The 20,779-nt window shown below is 47.3% G+C and overlaps 1 protein-coding gene across 1 annotated transcript in view; it reads left to right on the top strand.

Moving 5' to 3' along the window:
* Window positions 1-20,563, top strand: part of GRM7 (glutamate metabotropic receptor 7) — a 199,201-nt gene extending 178,638 nt beyond the window's left edge. The window contains exons 9-10 of the mRNA XM_075574698.1: window positions 1,895-2,141; window positions 19,376-20,563. Coding sequence (XP_075430813.1) covers window positions 1,895-2,141; window positions 19,376-19,425 — 297 coding nt within the window. The 3' untranslated portion in view covers window positions 19,426-20,563. The remainder of the gene's footprint in view (window positions 1-1,894; window positions 2,142-19,375) is intronic.
* The last annotated feature ends 216 nt before the right edge of the window (window positions 20,564-20,779 follow it).

The following is a 20,779-nucleotide window of genomic DNA, read 5'->3' as shown; positions in this document are numbered from 1 at the left end:
CCTCTGGTTGAGCCACTTATGCTCAAGCAGGGACTGATTGAGCCACCTGTGCTGAAGCAGGGATATGAAGAAAACCTGGCCTGTTGGGGAGGCTTGAGGATTGAAGTTGAGAACCCTTGAATTAGTGAACTCTCTTTTTGTGAGCATTATACAGACCGCTCTCTTCCTGATATTTCTCCTTAAAGCCGCAGTCCAAGCTGCCGTTAATTTTTTTATTTTTATTTATTTCCCTTTGATATGTGCATCAATACAATTCACACAATGAGAAGTAATTTGCTAAGTTGCCGATCGATCCGTTCTCCTGTGATCGATCGGTGAAGACTCGGCTCGGGGGGTTCACTAAATGGCTGTCAGTGCAGCAGAAGAGGAACAAAGATGCAAAGTTCTGTAGGGAAGATCATGTGACCAGGCAGTCACTAGATACAATTGGTGCGCTGCTAGAGAGAGGGCAGGGCTCAAAAAGGGGTGTACCAGGAGCCTGTTTCAGAAAAGGACGGGGATGTCACTTTGTAAATGGTTGCTATAGAAACAAAACATGCCTGTTACATTACAATACATTAAACATGTCAATCAGAGTTGTTGTTTTTTTGTTTTGCTTTTTAAAAGCTACAAATATTTTCTCATAGTACAGAATTGATTTATTTAAAAAACACACATGTAGGATATTGCTTGTTCTGCAGCTTTTAAGCTCTTCTAGTTCTAGTCGAGTGTTTTGTGGGTAATACTATGTTATATGTTAAAGCATTTATTTTCATGATAGAAATGACCTGAGATGATGCAATCAGCTCACACTGCGTGGATACCTTCACCAGAAGCTCTGTCCCATGTGCAAAATGTGTCTCTCTTAGGCTGCGGCCCCGCTAACGCTGAGCGCGCTAGCGCTCAAAGCATGCGTGGCGGGTGTCCTGCGTCTGCTCACGTGCGGGGGGAGGGGGGTGGCATTGCCGAATATTGAGCAAGTGGGAAAGTATAAAAAAATTATTTACCTAAGCGCATCGCGTGTGCACGCGCATACCCGCGTGGCCATCGCGGGAGCGGGGACTTGCATATATATATATATATATGCAAGTCACCTCGCCAAGCACCGCCCGCTCAGCGCGCTTAGCGCTAGCGGGGCCGCAGCCTAACACACCATGCCTCTAATTGAGATTCTTCATCCTTTTGCTTTTGCATAAGCCATTTCTTTAATTGTACATGATTAAGCAATAGACACCCACAATGGTTATTACTCCTAAGTAGACTGAGGCTTCATCCCAAACTGGGAATGAGAGGTAATAATATGGGTGTTTAAAATGTCAAGGAAGGACTAATAATAACCAATAAGATAACCACGTTCAGTGGTCTGAATCTCTCTGCTGTCCAACTGTTTCTTTCAGAGATGTCACTCATGACTACCTGTGAGTGGGACGGTAGTAACAGGAGGGGGGTGTTACTGTATGTGAAGGGACTGGGATTTTAATATGGTGTTTTCTTGGAGTATCTTTAGAAGGGCAGCGTCCCCAGTGTTGGAGATCTACTGAGTAGCAAGGTTTATATTGTGTTTCTCAGTCATCAAGGGAGAGTTCAACGTTATAATGAATGACATTGAGTGTATGATACCAGCATCTTCCTGTAATGACAATTGCAACTTTCTCTTCTTGGTTAAATATCTATATTATAAACTCAAAATGCTTTAAACAAGTAATTTGAAAAAAATGACCTTACAACAGAGCAAGAAGAGTATTTACTGTACACATTAGTTCTCCTTTTATGCACTCAGACAACACATTCATCTTGACCCATCACAAGGTTTTTCACCCTGCAAATTATTCTACTGTAACTGACGGTAATTGCGAAGTGGGGATGTGGGAGTCCAGCCCGCCTTGTAACTCGTTCTGCTTCTTCTCTCTCCCAGCTCTACATTCAGACCACCACGCTCACCATCTCCATGAATCTTAGTGCCTCGGTGGCTCTGGGGATGCTCTACATGCCCAAGGTTTATATCATTATCTTCCACCCGGAGCTCAATGTCCAGAAACGCAAGCGCAGCTTCAAGGCCGTGGTGACAGCGGCTACAATGTCATCGCGTCTGTCACACAAGCCTAGTGACCGACCTAATGGAGAAGCCAAGACGGAGCTCTGTGAGAACGTGAACCCAAACAGTGAGTACTACTACAGGAGGGCAACACCTGGCATATGACGGCACACAATGGGCCATGTGTACTCATTGAGCCCTACAATTCCTATAACTTCTTCTTATAGGGTTAATCTATATCCCATTACTGAGGCGGGTCTCCACTGGACCTCTGGTTGGGTTTCTCTTAATGTGTGTCATTGGAAGTCAAATGTTATTCATTTTCCCCCTTGAATCAGGGAGGAATGGATTCGTTCTCCGTTGAGCAGGTGATAGGCTCGGTGTATCCATGACAACTGCCAATCACATTGCTCTATTTCTACAAGTTCTGTAAATGAGGCACATCTAGTAGGAAGGCAGGAGATCATGCAGCACTCTCCATTGGCTTGGGATTGCTGAATGTAGTGTGCTGATTGGCTAATATTACCTTTTGCCCCAACCTGCACAGGATTTCATACTGGGCCAATTTAAAGGGAAGATGGAGCCAGTGCAGGCTTTTCCATCCACCATCCTAAATTCAAAGTCTGGCCTGAGTATTGATCAGTAGTTACTATTATTATCGTTTATTTGTAAAAGCGCCAACAAATTCCGCCGCGCGGTACAATGGGGGCACAGAGATTGGATAATTACATAAACAGGGTTACATACAAATAAGGACAAACATGAACAAACAGATACAAAGAGGGAATGAGGGATCTGCTCATGAACACTTAGGCCGCGTCCATACTTAGCGCGACGAGAACAAAAGGCCGTGCCTTTATGAGGCCGGCCATAGAGCGAGCGACGGCCGGGTCACATGTGCGGTTCAGCGAGGCCGAACCGCTTACGTAATGTCACAGGCACGCCTCACCGTGGTGCCTCCTCCTCCTCCAGATCCCACAGCTCGCCTCTGCAGCAGGCGCGCGACGCCATGCGCTCCGTTGCACGCATGCGCCTACTATGTCCGAGGCCTTATTAACTCTACTCCCACATAAAACTGTTTCATTCGCCACTGCTCCAGTAAAGAAACACTACATAGCATGCAGTCTGTGGGGTGGGGTCGGAGCATGGCCCAGTGTGACCCATGTAGGGAATAGGAGTCTGAACTGGTCTGAGATTTCACATTGTCGCGCCTGCGGCAGCAAAGGCAGGAAGAGCTGATCCAAGCCGGCAGAGGTTACATTGTTATGTGCATCTTGTCTATAGATACAGAGTTACCAAAGCTCTGGAGATTCATGATATGATATAAATTGCTCGGACAGCATGAGTATATCACATAATGAGATGTGAAAGCTCTATAAAGAAACACACACAAGAAACAAGATGCACATCACCGATCAATACCTGAGCTGGTGCAATCATTTATCGGACCTTTAAGACGTGACAGATACTGTACATTCGGAGGCAGCGAAGTGTTAACACGACTTTATGGCTATAATTAGAACGTGTGAGGTCATTTCGGTCCTGGTTTCATCGTCATCTGCCCTAGTTTTTAAATAGGCCGTTTTGTTCCCGGTTTCTGCTGCGGCTGTGCCTCCTTTGGGAGTGAAATTCTTGTGAAACGCTGCAGCGGATGACTTTAATAATGCTTTGTGTGTGCCGGTGCCACCTCTGGGCATGGGATAAAGTCATTTCTCTCCCTTTCATGTTCTGCAGTGCTTGGGTGCTGTGTCCTTGGGTTCACATCCTGTGGGGCGCAGTGATGTGCAAAAATAATGACAAACGCTGCACACCATAAATACAAAAAACTAGACAGTCACCGGGGCTCCTGTGTTCAGGGATGGCCTGCGTAACAGGGACTTCCTGTGTAAATAAAGCAGCCTCAGAGCTCTTAGAATACAGCAGAGAGATAGTGTATTGCAGACACTCAATTAACTAGCCTCCACCTGGACTAATGAGAGCTCTGTAAAAAGTCTCATGTGAGACACAGGAGAGAGATTCCTTAGCTCACATTTGGACTGACAGAAGGAGAGCAGAGAAGCCTGCACACAGACACTGTCTTAAGCACAAAGGCTGTGCTGAGATCAAGACACCCAGAGACCTATATTTCCTGGACACAGAGGACCCAGGAACCGGCCAGAGACTGACATGGAGGGCCACCTGCTTAAGGTACCTCCTGAGACTTTGGGGTGATAGGCTGGTAATGGGAATATCCCTCCAGTCCTGCAGATAGGGTCTGGGGAAGTAAGTTAGCCCTTACAAAGGGGGGGTTTGTTATTTTGTTGTTTTTGTATGTTTCGCCTGGATAAAGGAACAGGCTCAATAAAGCCAAGATATGATTTCACCCAAATCGATCTCCATTACATGTACCCCTCACACCTCTCTTACAGCCTACAAGTAATCCAATAAACATGGTAAGGAGGAGCAACACAAGGCACTTCGGATTTGCTCATCTAATTTATTAAAGCCAATAACTGTACGACGTTTCGACCTACATAGGTCTTTCTCAAGTGGAATAGTGGCATATAGTAAGTGTCCCAATTATCTCTGATATAGTCCACACCATCCCACAATGCCCTCTGTTGATAATTCATGATCTTCCGCACCTGCGCTGATGTTGCTCTGTCCTCCAACTGGTAGTCAGTATTCCTGGCTTCCATGTTGGCTGTGATCCACTGCCCTCCAGGTCCTCCGTTTTTTGGCTCCATTGATTTGGTCCTCGTGATGTCACGTGCGTCGTCGTCAACGTCTGACGTCATCACCGCCTCTTCCGTCACTATGCAATCTCTGCGTTGTTGTTATCCGGTTGATCATGAATCATCAACTTACTTGCACTGAAGATCATGAATTATCTACAGAGGGCATTGTGGGATGGTGTGGACCATATAAGAGATATCTTGGGCACAGTGACATGCCAAGGCCATAGAAACCGGGTATTACTAAACGTTCTACCTGGGATACAGAATTTACTAGAAAAAGAAGCGAAGCATCTCGCTTTTCAGATGGTTTGTTGTATGTAACCAGGACAGGAGAAAGCCTTTTGTACACGCCTTATGGTATCCATGAAAAAGCAGAATAATGAGGCAATGCCCCAGGAAGCATCCTAATAGTTGGATTTTCACATGGTTAGTGAAGATAGCCAAGGGGACATTGAATCTAAGAGGCGCATGAAATTAATTACTCTTACAGTGTCACTTTAAAGCCAAAGAGGATGTCTCTGGAGCGTTTATACATGAAGCTCCAATTACCTTAACCACTTCACTACCGATATATGTCAGAATATGGAGCATTCATGTGTAGGGTGCCAAGACGGACATAGACACTGCACAAAAACATGCTCTCAAGGCGATTTCAGGCCCTCTGATTGGACATCCCAGTGCCCTTTCTAGTTGGATGTGTTCAGATGGCTTTTTTATGGCTAGACTCTGCCAGGTCAAAGCCCACTGAGTTCATAAGATAATTCCAGCTGTAAACACAAAGTCTGCTCCTTCATCTAATGGAGAATTAATCCAAAGTGACCCATCCTCCCGCAGGGATGCGAGGCTTCTCTGTGAACCTGTCACACTCCCGAATGCCCTGTGACATATGACAGTGTGAGGGACACTGTCACCACAGGATGGCTAGGAGTGAAACGGCATCTTGTGAGGTCAGCAGCTTCCTCCCATAAAGTCGTTGGCACATGGTGAGCTCGTTAGGAGAGAGCTGCTGAGCTGGACTGTTCTTTATTTATGACAGTGATTTTATTAAGTGTCTGTTAATAAAATGTCATTTCCAGTCTGGAAGGGCCAGGAGGGCGGCCCAGGGGACAGACACAGGGCAACACTCCTCCCCCCCTCCGTGAAGCATTTAGGAACAGATACATTAACTCCTACAATACCAGAAGAGTACGTTGTAACGCTCTACTTATACTAAGTATGCTACAGGGTGTAATAATGACACGGAGATCAGAGACTCTGTCAGCAGAAGGTTGGGGCGTTCGCTGTTCTCAGCATGGGGTTAACTTCTGCTGGGAACAGGGCTTGAAAGGCAGTACAGCCATTGTCGCACAAAGAGGGCTGAGAGGAGGCTGTCCGCATGGAGTCCTGACTCCTGAGACACAGCAAGGCCAGTCCAGGTCATTTGGTCACATCCGTTTCGCTGTGACCAAGTTGCCACCGGCGTTTAGCCTCCACCCACCTCGCCGCAGGGACATCCCACCCACCGTCTGCTTTACCGCCAAGGGAAGCCCCTAACGTAGCCTAAAACTTCTTACCCCAATCCCCTTACCCTAAAAAACCCTTACCCAACGCTAATTACCTACCTTGGGGCTGAAACGGCCAGCAGCAAAGTGTCCCTCGGTGGCTGGGGGATGGCAGCAAAAACGGCCACGTCTTCTCGTCCCATTCTACAGCAAAACTACAGTTGGAAAGGACTACGCTTGTTATGTTACTATACCTGTGAGGTGGCTGGCTAGTGCTGAGTGGAGTAGACTTTTGTTATTTTGTTACTTTTCCTTAATGGGACAGAGTTCCCATAAATTGTTGTTTATTTGGACAATCCACATTTCTTATTGAGGACAGATTCTCAGCGGCTGAAGTTGTGTCCTCACTGAAACTGATGGATACGCAGTTAGGGGTTGTCACGTACATCACACCTGTGAGCACATGACTTGTGTGTGTGAAAGGGTCCATATTTCTAGCTATCCTGCATTTACCGCCCTGCAGGACCCTCAAAATAAGCAATATCACCCCAAAAAACTGTCACAAACCACCTCAATATACTTCCACCACCAAGAATAATTTTAAGGTCTTACTTTCAGAGTTCGTGGTCCCTGTTTACTAGGAAAAAATTGTAATGAACATAAACACCTATTGTCACAAATTGTGTCCAAACACGCTGTTAATCGCTTCTAAAGGGTACTAGGTTCTAATTAGAGCCCAAAGACAATACTTATTACATTTTAGATTTAATATACAAAAAAGTAGTTGTTTACAGAAAAGAATGTTACAAAGAACATACAATAGAGAAATGTAGGCAGTTTCAGAAAATAACAGGATAAAAACTTAAAATCAAAATACATTGCCACATAACAATATCTAATCCTTGAAAGAGGGCTTGAAGTTGAAAATAAGAGAATCCATGTGTGTATTGGCATAACACACCCTCTATGTTGATATGTTCTGCCTTGATATCCCAAATGCATGGTTTTTATACTGAAACTTTGCAATGGGACCAGAAGAGAGTCATCCTCCAGAGCGCCCTATTTCCCCCACATCCATCTCCTCTGGCGTTTATGATGGAGAATAGTTTCAGCTATTTTGAATTAAATAAATAATACAGAGTAAAAAATACCCCATAACTCTCTTTCTGTAACCCCTAGAATAATGTGACACACATAATTGCGTTCGGATGCGTTTGCCGAAACCGTTGGAACCTGTCTTGCCAGGGCTTTTCCTAATTTTGGATTGAGAAACACAAATATCTGACCTTTGCACCATAAATATCCTGGCATGTTTAATATCACTTTATCAGCCCGACTTCACATATCACAATGCTATGTTCTTTATGCTTGTGGATTGGAGTAGATCCCAAATATCTCATGTTTAGTAAATCTGTAAGGACATGGGAAATGCTGTCCTGGCCACGCCGTGTTCTGTCCTGAGCTCTGTGGATTCCCTTTGGAGTTACATTAACATGTCCTGGTCACTTCTTACCACATCTGGTTGTCAACTTTAATGCACACGTTTGTTAATTGATATATGGACAATAAAGTTAGCCCATTTAATATTGCCCAGATTTGAGCTCCGATCACCTCGGAGACAGAGGAAGAACAGATATATTACTGTGACTCCAGATGACGTTAACCCTTTGTGTGATCTGCTGATAATATAATGAATAGAAAAAGGCATTCCCGTTACAGGGGTGTTTGCAGACAGAGGTTGGATAGGGAGCAGACACTGGCAGTCTCACGGTAGCTTTGTTTTGGGTACATGCTTTTTCATCTCCTGCATCAGTTTCTCTATTCCCCTCAGTGTCAGGACAGAGTAATGCAGCAGTCACTCAGCCGGTGAATGAGTGCATGTCCTGCTGCTAGTGCAGTGCGTGTCTGTGCACTGAGCATCATGTCAGCACTGTCATTGTCACTGCAGTGCTGCACTGGAACAACATCACTACTGCGTTCTTACTGCCGGTGTGCACTGCGCTGTATAATGAACAATTCAAAAACAAAATCCCGTGTCCAACGGAAACACATTTTCATGCATGAGGCACCAGGAAATAGGGTTACCAATTGTCATAAAGAGTTAACAGAGTATTGAACTGAAGTCTTCCACTTCAGAGACCAGCATCACAAAGATACTTTTCATCCCTATGTGTGATTGGGAGAGAGCGTCACAGATTTCTAGTTGCCCAAACTGGGTCTCCCTCTGAACTGCAATCACATTCGCGGAAACCCCTCGGGAAACATGGAACCGACACGAGAGAAGCAGAGATTAAAGCTGCAGTTCAGGCTCCCGTTTTTTTTTTTTTTTTTAACTTCAATAGTTTCATGTGGGCAATCTACTTACCTAAAAAAACTGCATAGCTGCTGGTTAAAGCTGCAGTTCAGTCTTTTTTTTTTTTTTTTTTTTACTTCAATAGTTTTATGTGTGCAATCTCTAATTACCTAAAGAACTGTATAGCTGCAGGTCAATTCGTTCTCCATGTATTGATAGATCGAAATTTGGTGACATAATTAGTGAAGGGATCTGTTTATATTCTGCTTCTGTCACTCAGTGGAAGCTCGTGAATATTCATGAGCACTGCTGCACTGACATGTGCTAGAGGGAGGGCAGGGCTGACAAAGGGGTGTGCCAGGGCTTGTGACAGGACATGAAGGGTCAGTGCCTTAGCAAATGGCTGTTAAAATAGAATACAAGAAAATTGGTCTTTCAAAGTTGTTTTTTTAAAAACAGAAAATGCTAAAAGTATTTTTTCTTACTACAGAACTGATTTATTAAAAAAAACACACATGCAGGATATAGACTGAACTGCAGCTTTAATTCATTCTCCGTCTATTGATCGGCAAAGTTTGGCGACATCTTTAAATATGGGGAATGTAAATCGTTGCTATAGGAACAAGCATGCTTGTTAAAATAGAATACAAGAAAATTGGTCTTTCAAAGTTGTTGTTTTTTAATTTTTAAAGAAAATGCTAAAAGTATTTTTTCTTACTACAGAACTGAATTATTAAAAAAAACACACATGCAGAATATTGCCTGAACTGCAGCTTTAATCTTCACGCGTCATTTCTCTTCTTCTAACACTCCCATATTGTCAGGTGCTGTGTGTGTGTGTCCTGTGCTCTCGGGAGCAGAGTGTGGTGTGTGTGTGTCCTGTGCTCTCAGGAGCAGGGTGCTGTGTGTGTGTGTCCTGTGCTCTCGAGAGCAGGGTGCTGTGTGCGTGTCCTGTGCTCTCAGGAGCAGGGTGCTGTGAGTGTGTCCTGTGCTCTCAGGAGCAGGGTGCTGTGTGTGTCCTGTGCTATCAGGAGCAGGGTGCTGTGTGTGTGCAGTGGTCTCAGGATCAGGGTGCTGTGTGTGTGTGTGCTGTGGTCTCATGAGCAGGGTGCTGTGTGTGTATCCTGTGCTCTCAGGAGCAGGGTGCTGTGTGTGTCCTGTGCTATCAGGAGCAGGGTGCTGTGCTTGTGTCCTGTGCTCTCAGGAGCAGGGTGCTGTGTGTGTGTGCTATGCTCTCAGGAGCAGGGTGTGTGTGTCCTGTGCTCTCGGGAGCAGGGTGCTGTGTGTGTCCTGTGCTCTCAGGAGCAGGGTGCTGTGTGTGTCCTGTGCTCTCAGGAGCAGGGTGCTGTGTGTGTCCTGTGCTCTCGGGAGCAGGGTGCTGTGTGTGTCCTGTGCTCTCAGGAGCTGGGTGCTGTGTGTCCTGTGCTATCAGGAGCAGGGTGCTGTGTGTGTGTGTGTCCTGTGCTCTCGGGAGCAGGGTGCTGTGTGTGTGTGCTGTGGTCTCAGGATCAGAGTGCTGTGTGTGTGTCCTGTGCTCTCGGGAGCAGGGTGCTGTGTGTGTGTCTTGTACTCTCAGGAGCAGGGTGCTGTGTGTGTCCTGTGCTCTCAGGAGCAAGGTGCTGTGTGTGTCCTGTGCTATCAGGAGCAGGGTGCTGTGTGTGTCCTGTGCTCTCGGGAGCAGGGTGCTGTGCGTGTCCTGTGCTCTCAGGAGCAGTGTGCTGTGTGTGTCCTGTGCTCTCAGGAGCAGGGTGCTGTGTGTGTCCTGTGCTCTCAGGAGCAGGGTGCTGTGTGTGTGCTGTGCTCTCAGGAGCAGGGTGCTGTGTGTGTGCTGTGCTCTCAGGAGCAGGGTGCTGTGTGTATGTCCTGTGCTCTCAGGAGCAGGGTGCTGTGTGTGTCCTGTGCTCTCAGGAGCAGGGTGCTGTGTGTGTGTGCTGTGGTCTCAGGATCAGGGTGCTGTGTGTGTCCTGTGCTCTCAGGAGCAGGGTGCTGTGTGTGTGTGCTGTGGTCTCAGGATCAGGGTGCTGTGTGTGTGTCCTGTGCTCTCAGGAGCAGGGTGCTGTGTGTGCTGTGCTCTCAGGAGCAGGGTGCTGTGTGTCCTGTGCTCTCAGGAGCAGGGTGTTGTGTGTGTTGTGTTGTCAGGAGCAGGGTGCTGTGTGTGTGTTGTGTTCTCAGGAGCATTGTGCTGTGTGTGTCCTGTGCTCTCAGGAACAGGGTGCTGTGTGTGTGCTGTGCTCTCAGGAGCAGGGTGCTGTGTGTCCTGTGCTCTCAGGAGCAGGGTGTTGTGTGTGTTGTGTTGTCAGGAGCAGGGTGCTGTGTGTGTTGTGTTCTCAGGAGCATTGTGCTGTGTGTGTTGTGCTCTCAGGAGCAGGGTGCTGTGTGTGTTGTGTACTCGGGTGCTGATCTTCACTTGCTGGTGTTATCTGTGCTGTCTCTTCATCCCCTGCTTTGGTGCAGTGTGCTCCGTATTGCTCCGTTTCTCGTGTAGGTATCTCGGCCACAGTTGCTCGGCTCACATGCCACGCTTGTGCGCAGGCGGATCATCCGGTCACACCGCAGGCGTGGAGCGGATCAAATACAAACAAGATCTAAATAAGTAAAAGTAGGAAAGCAGAAATATAAATAAATAATGTGTGTTTTCTGTTAGCAGAGCATCTTCTGCGTGGCTGTTAAATAAAAAATGAGTGGTTTCCATGGTGACCTCCTGGTACATGATACGGAAGCTACCGCCAAGGAAAAGAGCAAGCGGCTGAGGCAGGGAGTGTGGGTTCTCCGGGCAGGATGGGAAGAGCAGTGCGTGCAGGAGCCGCGAGGAGCAGCTCGGGGTGCAAATAACACGCCTGACATGTAGCATTGACACCGTGTCACGGGGAGGGCAAATATCCCTACACAGCCCTATAGAAAACCTGGTGGGGTGACACTGTGATACATTGTGCTGTGATAGTAATGTGATAGTGTAATGTGATGTGATAGTATTGTGACACAGTGTAATGTACTGTGATAGTATTGTGACACAGTGTAATGTGCTGTGATAGTATTGTGACACAGTGTAATGTGCTGTGATAGTAATGTGCTGTGATAGTATTGTGACACAGTGTAATGTGCTGTGATAGTATTGTGACACAGTATAATGTGCTGTGATAGTATTGTGACACTGTGTAATGTGCTGTGACAGCATTGTGATACAGTGTAATGTGCTGTGATAGTATTGTGATACAGTGCAATGTGCTGTGATAGTATTGTGATACAGTGCAATGTGCTGTGATAGTATTGTGATACAGTGTAATGTGCTGTGATAGTATTGTGATACAGTGTAATGTGCTGTGATAGTATTGTGATACATTGCAATGTGCTGTGATAGTATTGTGATACAGTGCAATGTGCTGTGATAGTATTGTGATACAGTGCAATGTGCTGTGATAGTATTGTGATACAGTGCAATGTGCTGTGATAGTATTGTGATACAGTGTTATGTAATAGTATTGTGATACAGTGCAATGTGCTGTGATAGTTTTGTGATACAGTGTAATTTGATGTGATAGTATTGTGATAGTGTAATGTGCTGTGATAGTATTGTGATACAGTGCAATGTGCTGTGATAGTATTGTGATACAGTGTTATGTAATAGTATTCTGATACAGTGCAATGTGCTGTGATAGTATTGTGATACAGTGCAATGTGCTGTGATAGTATTGTGATACAGTGTTATGTAATAGTATTGTGATACAGTGCAATGTGCTGTGATAGTATTGTGATACAGTGCAATGTGCTGTGATCGTTTTGTGATACAGTATAATTTGATGTGATAGTATTGTGATAGTGTAATGTGCTGTGATAGTATTGTGATACAGTGCAATGTGCTGTGATAGTATTGTGATACAGTGTAATGTAATAGTATTGTGATACAGTGCAATGTGTTGTGATAGTATTGTGATACAGTGCAATGTGCTGTGATCGTTTTGTGATACAGTGTAATTTGATGTGATAGTATTGTGATAGTGTAATGTGCTGTGATAGTATTGTGATACAGTGCAATGTGCTGTGATAGTATTGTGATAGTGTAATGTGCTGTGATAGTATTGTGATACAGTGTAATGTGATAGTATTGTGATATAGCGTAATGTGCTGTGATAGTATACAGTGATACATTGCAGTATCTTGATATCCCGCAGCTAATGGCAGATATTACAGGGTCAGTAGTGCAGCCATGTGTGGGGTGGGATCCTGGTAGTCAGGCTGCCCTGAGCATTATCAATACTGACGCTTCACTTTAGTTCATAACAGTATAGTGCTTCTTTTCAGCACAAATTCCATTAACCCTTCAGCGCTTGGAAAGAAATCACTGACAAACAGATGGCTATTCCCAGTGAGAAACGCGCAGGAAACACGTGCTTTACCAGAGGGTTTTGCATATTTAAAATCCTCAGGCACTTGCAGAAGCAGCTCTGTTACCTGCGGGCTTCTGGTTCCATATAAAGCAATCCCTGAGCATAGATCTGTTTTAATGGGATGGGGTAATTGTTACTCACGGACACGGAGTGGCCCGTTTGGCAGCTTGCCAGCTCCCCTGGGACGGGTAATTGCTGCAAGAGCTGTTGTGTAATTTGCCCATTAGTGATTATACCGTTTTTTTGGTTTGCTAATGGAAGACGGAATAAATGTGTCACAAAAGGATATTAATCCTCTCTCCCAACAGCACGAGGATCCGCTTCTTTAACGAGGAAATCCTATACAATGCAGTCAGTCGTTATAGGATTTACAGAGTCAGACCAGTCACCCCTGTTTGATGCACAGCTATCTCTCACTATAATATCTTTAAGGCAGGAGTGGCCAACTCCAGTCCTCAAAGGCCAACACCAGGCCAGGTATTAGGCATATCCCTGCTTCAGCACAGGTGGCTCAGTCATTGACTCGGCCACTGATTGAGCTACCTGTGCTGAAGCAGGGATATCCTTAAAACCTGACCTGTTGGTAGCCCTTGAGGACTGTAGTTGGCCGCCCCTGATGATATCTCTAATGCGTGTCTCTTTATCTAGAAGGTACACAGCTGTCTCTCACGTTTCTTCCCAAGCTTCGGTTTATATGACACATCTAGGGACTTCGTGGGCTGTAGGTCCCTGTTTGTGTCCCAATGTCCCCCTACAGAGGAAGGGATAGACTGCATGCGACGTGTCTCTGTCACACCGTGGAGGAATGGAGGCTCACCTCCTGTCTGTGTTGCCAGAGTGGGAAACTGTCAGTAGGTCACAGGCTGCACCTAACCTAAGGGGCACCTAACATATCACTGACAGTGACACAGTGACAGCTAAAGTGACACATTAGGCCTCGGCCAGGCTCCCTGCTGGCGTGCTGAGGCACAGGGAAAGCGGGTGCTTTCCCTGGCCTTGCGGTTGCTTACCGCACGCGCTGTCAGCGGGCCGTCAGGGGGCGGGCGCGTCACTGGCCGGGGGCGGGCCAGTGACGTCACGGAGCTGGTTTGCCCTCATTGGGCGAACTGCTCACGTGACCGGCCTGTCGCGCTGGCAAGCGGGGGAATTTTAAATTCCCCTAAGACCTGCGCTTCCGCAAGCGCGCGGAGGCGCAGGTGAGCCACTACTAAAGCCGCTCTAATTGCGGCTGTAGGAGCTCAGTGCTGAGCGGGAGCGCGCGTCAGCACGCTTACGCCAGCAAGCGCTAAACATGGCCAAGGCCTTTTTCTGCTAAGGCCAGCCCTTTGAACAGCTGCACTACTTTGGGTGTGCTGTCCCAACTCTACAGTCACCCTACATACTGTATACCCCCATAGAGGGGACAGTCAGTATTCATGGGCTCATTCATTAAACAGCCCCAGATGATGATCTCTTGTTTAGTAGGTCAAATTAATGTGGGAAAGTCCTTCACTGAAAGGGAGGTGGATGCATGTATAAGCCTTCCAGTTGGGGTGGTAAATACAGGATTTCCAATGCTTATGAAAGACCCAGAAGAACCTTTGGGGCACAGAATTGTTAATCTGAGTCTGGACTCTGTCTCTGCGCTTCACGAAAGTTTACTGAACAAAAACTATGTACAATTAAGCACACAAAAAAACGCACTATAAACCAATCTAGCAGAATTTATAGGCGCATTCCATGTACAGTATAATGGAGAAAGTGCTCACTTATTTCATCGTGTTCCGTCATTTCTAACATTTATTGTCAAAAGTCTGATTCCAAACTCAGTTTGTGAATTCCCTGCAAATCAAAAGCGATCTACAGGACGTGGCATTATCAGGAACAGTTTGTTTAGACGCTCTGCTGTTTTAGGAGCAGAGCTTCATCTTGTGTAGGAACCGTTTCTTATATCGGATGCAGAATGTAAGACCTGCGTTACCTCAGATATGGAGCAAAGATGGATGGGGCCGTGCTGGTCCTTTCTTGCATCTGGTAACAAAGGAGGGAGAGGGAGTAGGGGGTACGACCCCTTTTATTGGACCAACAAGTAGTTGAAATGTTACAAGCTTTCTAACCTCTCAGGGTCAGTGTTACCCGATGAAGGAACCCAAGAGGTTTAAAGTTTGTAACATATCTACTACTTGTTGGTCCAATAAAAGGTATTGTACGACCTACTCTCTCTTAATTCTTCAGATATGGAGGATTTCTTGGGGCAAATAAAAAACAAAAAGAATGGCACACAGATAAGCAGAATTAGATACATCTCTTTATAATCTGTGCACCAGGTAACTCTCCCCAACTCCTCTTTACTGACTCTCCCCAAGGTCCAAGCTGGGGCAGAATGGGGAAAATTGGAGAATGTTTAGCTACATAGGAGCAAGGTGAAAATGCCCTGATTGTGCTCCAAAATCACCTTGATACATAAGGGTCTATGCACAGATTATAATGGGATGTATAACATTCAGTGTTTCTCTGTCCCATTCATTTTCACTTTTATTTGCCCTCAAAAATCCTCCGTATCTGAAGTGGTATAAGTCGAAACTTCTGCGTCAGATAACAGAATGCATAGATGCAGCTTACTTTTCTCTGTGTTGATACATACACCCCAACTGCTTCAAATCTGAGCCACAAAGCAGAAATTGCTTATTAATGGTTTATTAATTAAATTTTCCAGAAATAGAAGACTTTAAAGGCATTTACAATAAACTGTGGTATTACGGAGAAAATGAGAGAGATGAGTAAAGGGAGGGAGTGTGAGTGAGGAGAGATAGGTGGGCATGAGAGAAGGGGAGGGAGTGTGGGGGGGGGGGCAGGTGGGCATGAGAGAAGGAGAGGGGTTAGAGATTGGTGGGCATGAGAGAAGGGGAGGGAATGTTGGGGGGGGGGAGGGAGTGTTGGGGGGGAGAGGTGGGCATGGGAAAAGGAGGGTTGCGAGGGGGAGAAAGACAGGTGGGCATGAGAGAAAGGGGGGGGGGGAGAGTTTGAGAGTCTGGGAGAGGGGGATTTGTAGGGCCACTCATGGGGGAGTTGATCTGCCTCCCCCTCCACTTCCCACTCCCCATCATCATCCCTTGGGGCCTGGTTGGAGACTCTAGTCCTGGGCTCCGGGAAAGCTTTCTGCTGCCCTGTTTACATTCATAGTTACTCCGATCTCACTGACCCTTTCACTGCTGGAGACACACAGGTCAGGGGATTTCATGCTGCGCATTCATTTGCTCCCCCAGAGTTATTTGAAATCATTTTATTTTAACCCTGTGTCTACAGATCGTGGCAATGTAACTGTTGGGTTAACATTCTCTGGATAAGTCTCCTCATCTCTGCGGAAGGAGGAAGAAGCCGTTTACAGCGACACGCGCTCTGAATCCAGAGCGGATTTGAGGCTCAGTCTGGAAATGTTTATTTTTAGCTGGATTCTGATTCCAAGATGTCTGCGTTCTCAGGGTGGATATTATTTTGCACCAAAGTGGGGAACGATCTTTGCGGGTTTACAAAGCGGTAAAGCATTTGAACGAGAGTCAAACTTTTAAATAACAAGACACAGCCAAGCACAGCTTCTTCTTGGTGGCAGGTGGTCCTTGCTAGACGACGGTTCGTTATTAGTCAAACGGCTTATCTGACGCCGGATAATGCAGTACGCTGAATGCATTATCCGACGTCTGAACGGTTTATCAGACGCTCACCGCCGCAGATTAACATGGGATCTGCAATCCGACGGTCCGCTATCCCAATGCGGTTCACGGGACGGGTTCCGGCGGATAAGCGAGGACCGCCTGTAAACGGTATATCTCCTGCCTCACTGAATCCTCTACATTCCCCTATTATTAATAATAACCCTGTACAATATACAGTAATAGACCATCTTATATCATGTACAGAGCACTATCTTATACAATGCACATATCTGCACAGCGTTAATATTATTCTAACTAAGGACACATTCATATATACAGGTACCCTGCTGAATCTGTCCCTGCAGGGTGACACTGAGACACAAACAGAACCAAGGTGCAATGTCCCATCAAGTGTTCCTCCCACTACAGGGTGACACCGGCAGAAGAAGATCCCGGCATAGTGTTTCTCGCATGGCTACCACGCCAAACACCAGGTCCCACGCCAAACACCAGGTGCCACGCCAAACAATACCTGAGTTTGCTTCAGAATATTGTGGGTATAAATTTGATCCCTCGGGAGGGCAGCTCCTGCTGTTCCCGAGGTCTCCATCGCACAGGCGCATGCTGAACCTTAAGGCAGGGGTGCTCAACTCCAGTCCTCAAGCTCCCCCCCAACAGGTCAGGTTTTCAGGATATCCCTGCTTCAGCATGGGTGTCTCAATCAGTCCCTGCTTCAGCACAGGTGGCTCAGCGGCTCAGTCTTTGACTGAGCCTCTGCTTGAGCCACCCGTGCTGCTGCTGGGATATCCTGAAAACCTGACCTGTTGGGGAGTGGGGGGGGGGGAGGGGGTGTGAGGACTGGAGTTGAGCACCCCTGGCTTAAGTGGCTGAACCCTTAAACCACAAGAGTTCCTGGAGTTTCTTCTATATGATACTCTCCAGGGGACTTCGTCGTACCCATCCCAGTGCTGGGACGCCATGCTATAAATATCTATGGTGGGGGGGGGGGAATAATTCCTTGTAGAGGGGATCCCATGTAGGTCTATGGGACATGTTTCTTATAGTGGGGGATCCGACCAGGTGCACAATGTGCTACGGAATCTACAGCGTGGGCGGCTGTAATCCCCACTGCCAGGGCAGAGAGGGTAATGGGAGCCGCTTCCCAGGTCTATGCCGCTGACAGGTGACTTTTAAGAGTCCCCAGCAGAAACGTTCACTCTCAGCCATGAAAGCAAAGCCCCTGGACGTGTGTTCCCAACCTCAGACACAGCTCAGTGCCCCCACCCGCTCTCTGCACAACCGTCCTATCAATTCCTGTCTCCTTCCAGCTGCTGGTCAGAATGGAAGCTCAGGGACCTTTCCGAATGCAGGGCTGCCTCAATGAGATATTAAACTCTACCCTGCTATTAAGATCTCCCAGCTGGTCACCCAGACCCCGCTTACGGAATATATCGAGTTTTGTCCCTCGCTACAGCGGCGAGAGAAACGCAGAAGGAAGTTTGACACATTGATGTCCCTTGTCCCAGCGCTGGTGACTTATTCTTACTCGTTCTCTGCTGCCTGTTTGATGAATAGCAAATGTTTACAGCCAGTTAGGTGCAGAATACACCCCAGCTCAGAGTAGCCGCGCTGCTGAATCACACGACATCTGCTTCCATCACACGGGCTCAGGGACGGTGGGGGGGGGGGGACTATCGCACCAGCGCGTTGGGAGAATTCCCACACCCTTTCGGTCCCCTTCTCCCCCCCGCCTACTCCCTCCCCCCCATGCCTTCTCCCCCCCGCCTTCTCCCTCCCCCCCGCCTTCTCCCTCCCCCCCGCCTTCTCCTCCCTCCCCCCCGCCTTCTCCTTGTGTGATGGGACAATGTCATTTGTGATGTGATCAGTGATGTCATTAGTTAATTGTATCCAAACATATACAACCAACATTCAAAATGTGATTACGATATCTTAAGAGGTGTCCAAATGCGTCGAACAGACAGGCACCTCTTCAAAATCTATCGTAGATTTCAAGCAGCCGCCCATATCAGGATCACGTTGGGCACTTCCCCAATCCCCCCCTCTCATTCTTGTTGAATGTTGTACAGTCTCACTGAAGTCTAAATATGATAGAAAGGGGGACATTCATATATATTAGAAAGGGTTACAATTCTTCAAATGGCTCAATCAGTCTTTGACCGAGCCTCTGATTGAGCCAACTGTGCTGAAGCTGGGATATCCTGAAAACCTGACCTGTTGGGGGTCTTATGGACTGGAGTTGAGCCCCCCTGGACCAGAAGGGAAGGGCAAAAATAGTCCATTAATTTCTAGAGAAAATAGCACCAGTTTAGGAAGGAGATACAATAATAACATTAGCAGGTAGTCTGCGGGTTCCAAAGTGGGTTATTCATTAAAGTGCGCTAGTGCTGTTGGACATTCAAGGCAATAGGGGTTGTCGTGTGGTAGTGTCCGATTGGCACTATTGCGCTTTAGTGAAAAGTCTTTGGGAAGTTGTCTGTATGCTGCCTAAGGCCGCGCCTATTTTGCCCGCGATGGCGACGCATGACGTCACCCGTCGCCGCTAGCGAAAGTTGTATTTCACTTTGCGGCGGCGTCGCGGGCGACCCGGGCATTGATTGGTTCAGGGGCTGTCACATGAGGCGAGAGCCTCTGAAAAATCAAATATTCCCGGCTTCAGAAAATCGCATCGCCCCGTTGCTTTGTCGCCGTCGCACTTACTATAAGCGCACACGGCGGCGGCGACAATGCATTTTTTTTCGGGCGATGTCGCATCGCCGGCACCATAAACGCGGCCTAAAGGGGGTGAGGCTTTTACCCGCAGCTCCTAACCTCTCTGCTTTTCTCCCCTCCCAGGTCCCGCGACCAAGAAAAAATATGTCAGCTACAACAACCTGGTGATCTAAACCGCCTCCTTGCGACAGGAGCAGACATTTTCACTCCTGCGGTGCGTGGTGCGGTTTGCTCCCACTCCACCCTGCGCCTCTCCCGCAGCGGCCAATCGTGGGAGGAGAGGAGCCGCTGGGAACCAATGGTGCGCGGGCCGCTGGGGGACAGCTGCTTCATCTGAGCCATCGGCACTGTTCCCGGCTTGTCTCGCGTGAGCCAGGGCCAAGGAATGAGCGCCGGGCCCCACCTGAAGTGAGCCTGGACGCGGGAGACACTGGGGCTCTTCTGCCTTTCTCTGGACCACCAGACTCGGACCTTTTCTGTACAGTTTCTGAGGACTTTTTACATACAAACCCTCCCCCTCCTCCATGTCCCACTTCTCTTTCATCCCTTGGGGGAACCTTCTTTCTCATCAGCTCTGAGCACTTCCGCACTTCCCGGGGGAGCCTCCATACAGCTGCACATTTCCTGTATGACGCATTCCTTGCTCTAATTAATGCTCATTAAACCCCAGTCTCTTTCTTTTCCCTTTTTTTTTTTCTTTTCTTCTCTCTTTTGCTTTTGTTTTTTTTTTATTCTAATTTTTTTGTTTCCAGTGGGAAAACAAAAACAAAACAAGGTTTAAAAGACCAAAAACTGTGCGCGAGACCTAGGCCATTCGTGAGCTTGTTTGGTTGTCGGGATCTGGGAATGTGATTGGTTAGCGGGATCTGGGAACGCGATTGGCTGGCAGGATGTGGGATGTGATTGGCTGGCGCTCTGGGGACAGGGAGGGCGGGGGGGGGGTCTCCTATCTCCGAATGCATGTTCTTTCTCCGCGTTATTTCTTTTTCTGTCGGAGGACTCTGCTGTTTGTGTTTGGTTTCTCTTCATTTGCCTGGGACTGGGGGGGTCACGTTGACAGGACCGAGAGGCGCGGTGGCCATCTTTTTAACCCGCCTCGGGAGTTCTGTGCAAGTCCAGTCCATGAGGGGCTACTCTGTGGATTCAGATGTGACAAAAAAAGCATGTGTGTTTTCTACTGTTTGTAATGAGTAATTTCTGCTTACGTGCCAACCCAGTGAGCCGACCCGGCTCCGGCGCCATCCCCGTACCCGCCCTGTGATATTGTCAGAGAATGTATTAATAAAAGATTTTGTTTATCTTTTTTATTCACTGCTGAGAACAGAGCTTGTGGCTTCGTTGCTGTCCATCCGTGTGCTGGCTGTTATATGCCTCCCTTATGTGAACATGTAAAGCCATATGTAACCTGTATCACTACATACGTTCAAATGTCAAGCTCCTGTCACATCCGCAGGGCGGAGTCCGTGTAATCACTGCTGGTGTTACCGAGTGTGAGATGTTGTTGCCACTGATAACACCTCCCTCTTG

This window comes from Ascaphus truei, chromosome 17 (assembly GCF_040206685.1).
Source record: "Ascaphus truei isolate aAscTru1 chromosome 17, aAscTru1.hap1, whole genome shotgun sequence".
NCBI classification, from domain to species: domain Eukaryota; kingdom Metazoa; phylum Chordata; class Amphibia; order Anura; family Ascaphidae; genus Ascaphus; species Ascaphus truei.
This window is presented reverse-complemented; position numbering and strand designations above follow the sequence as displayed.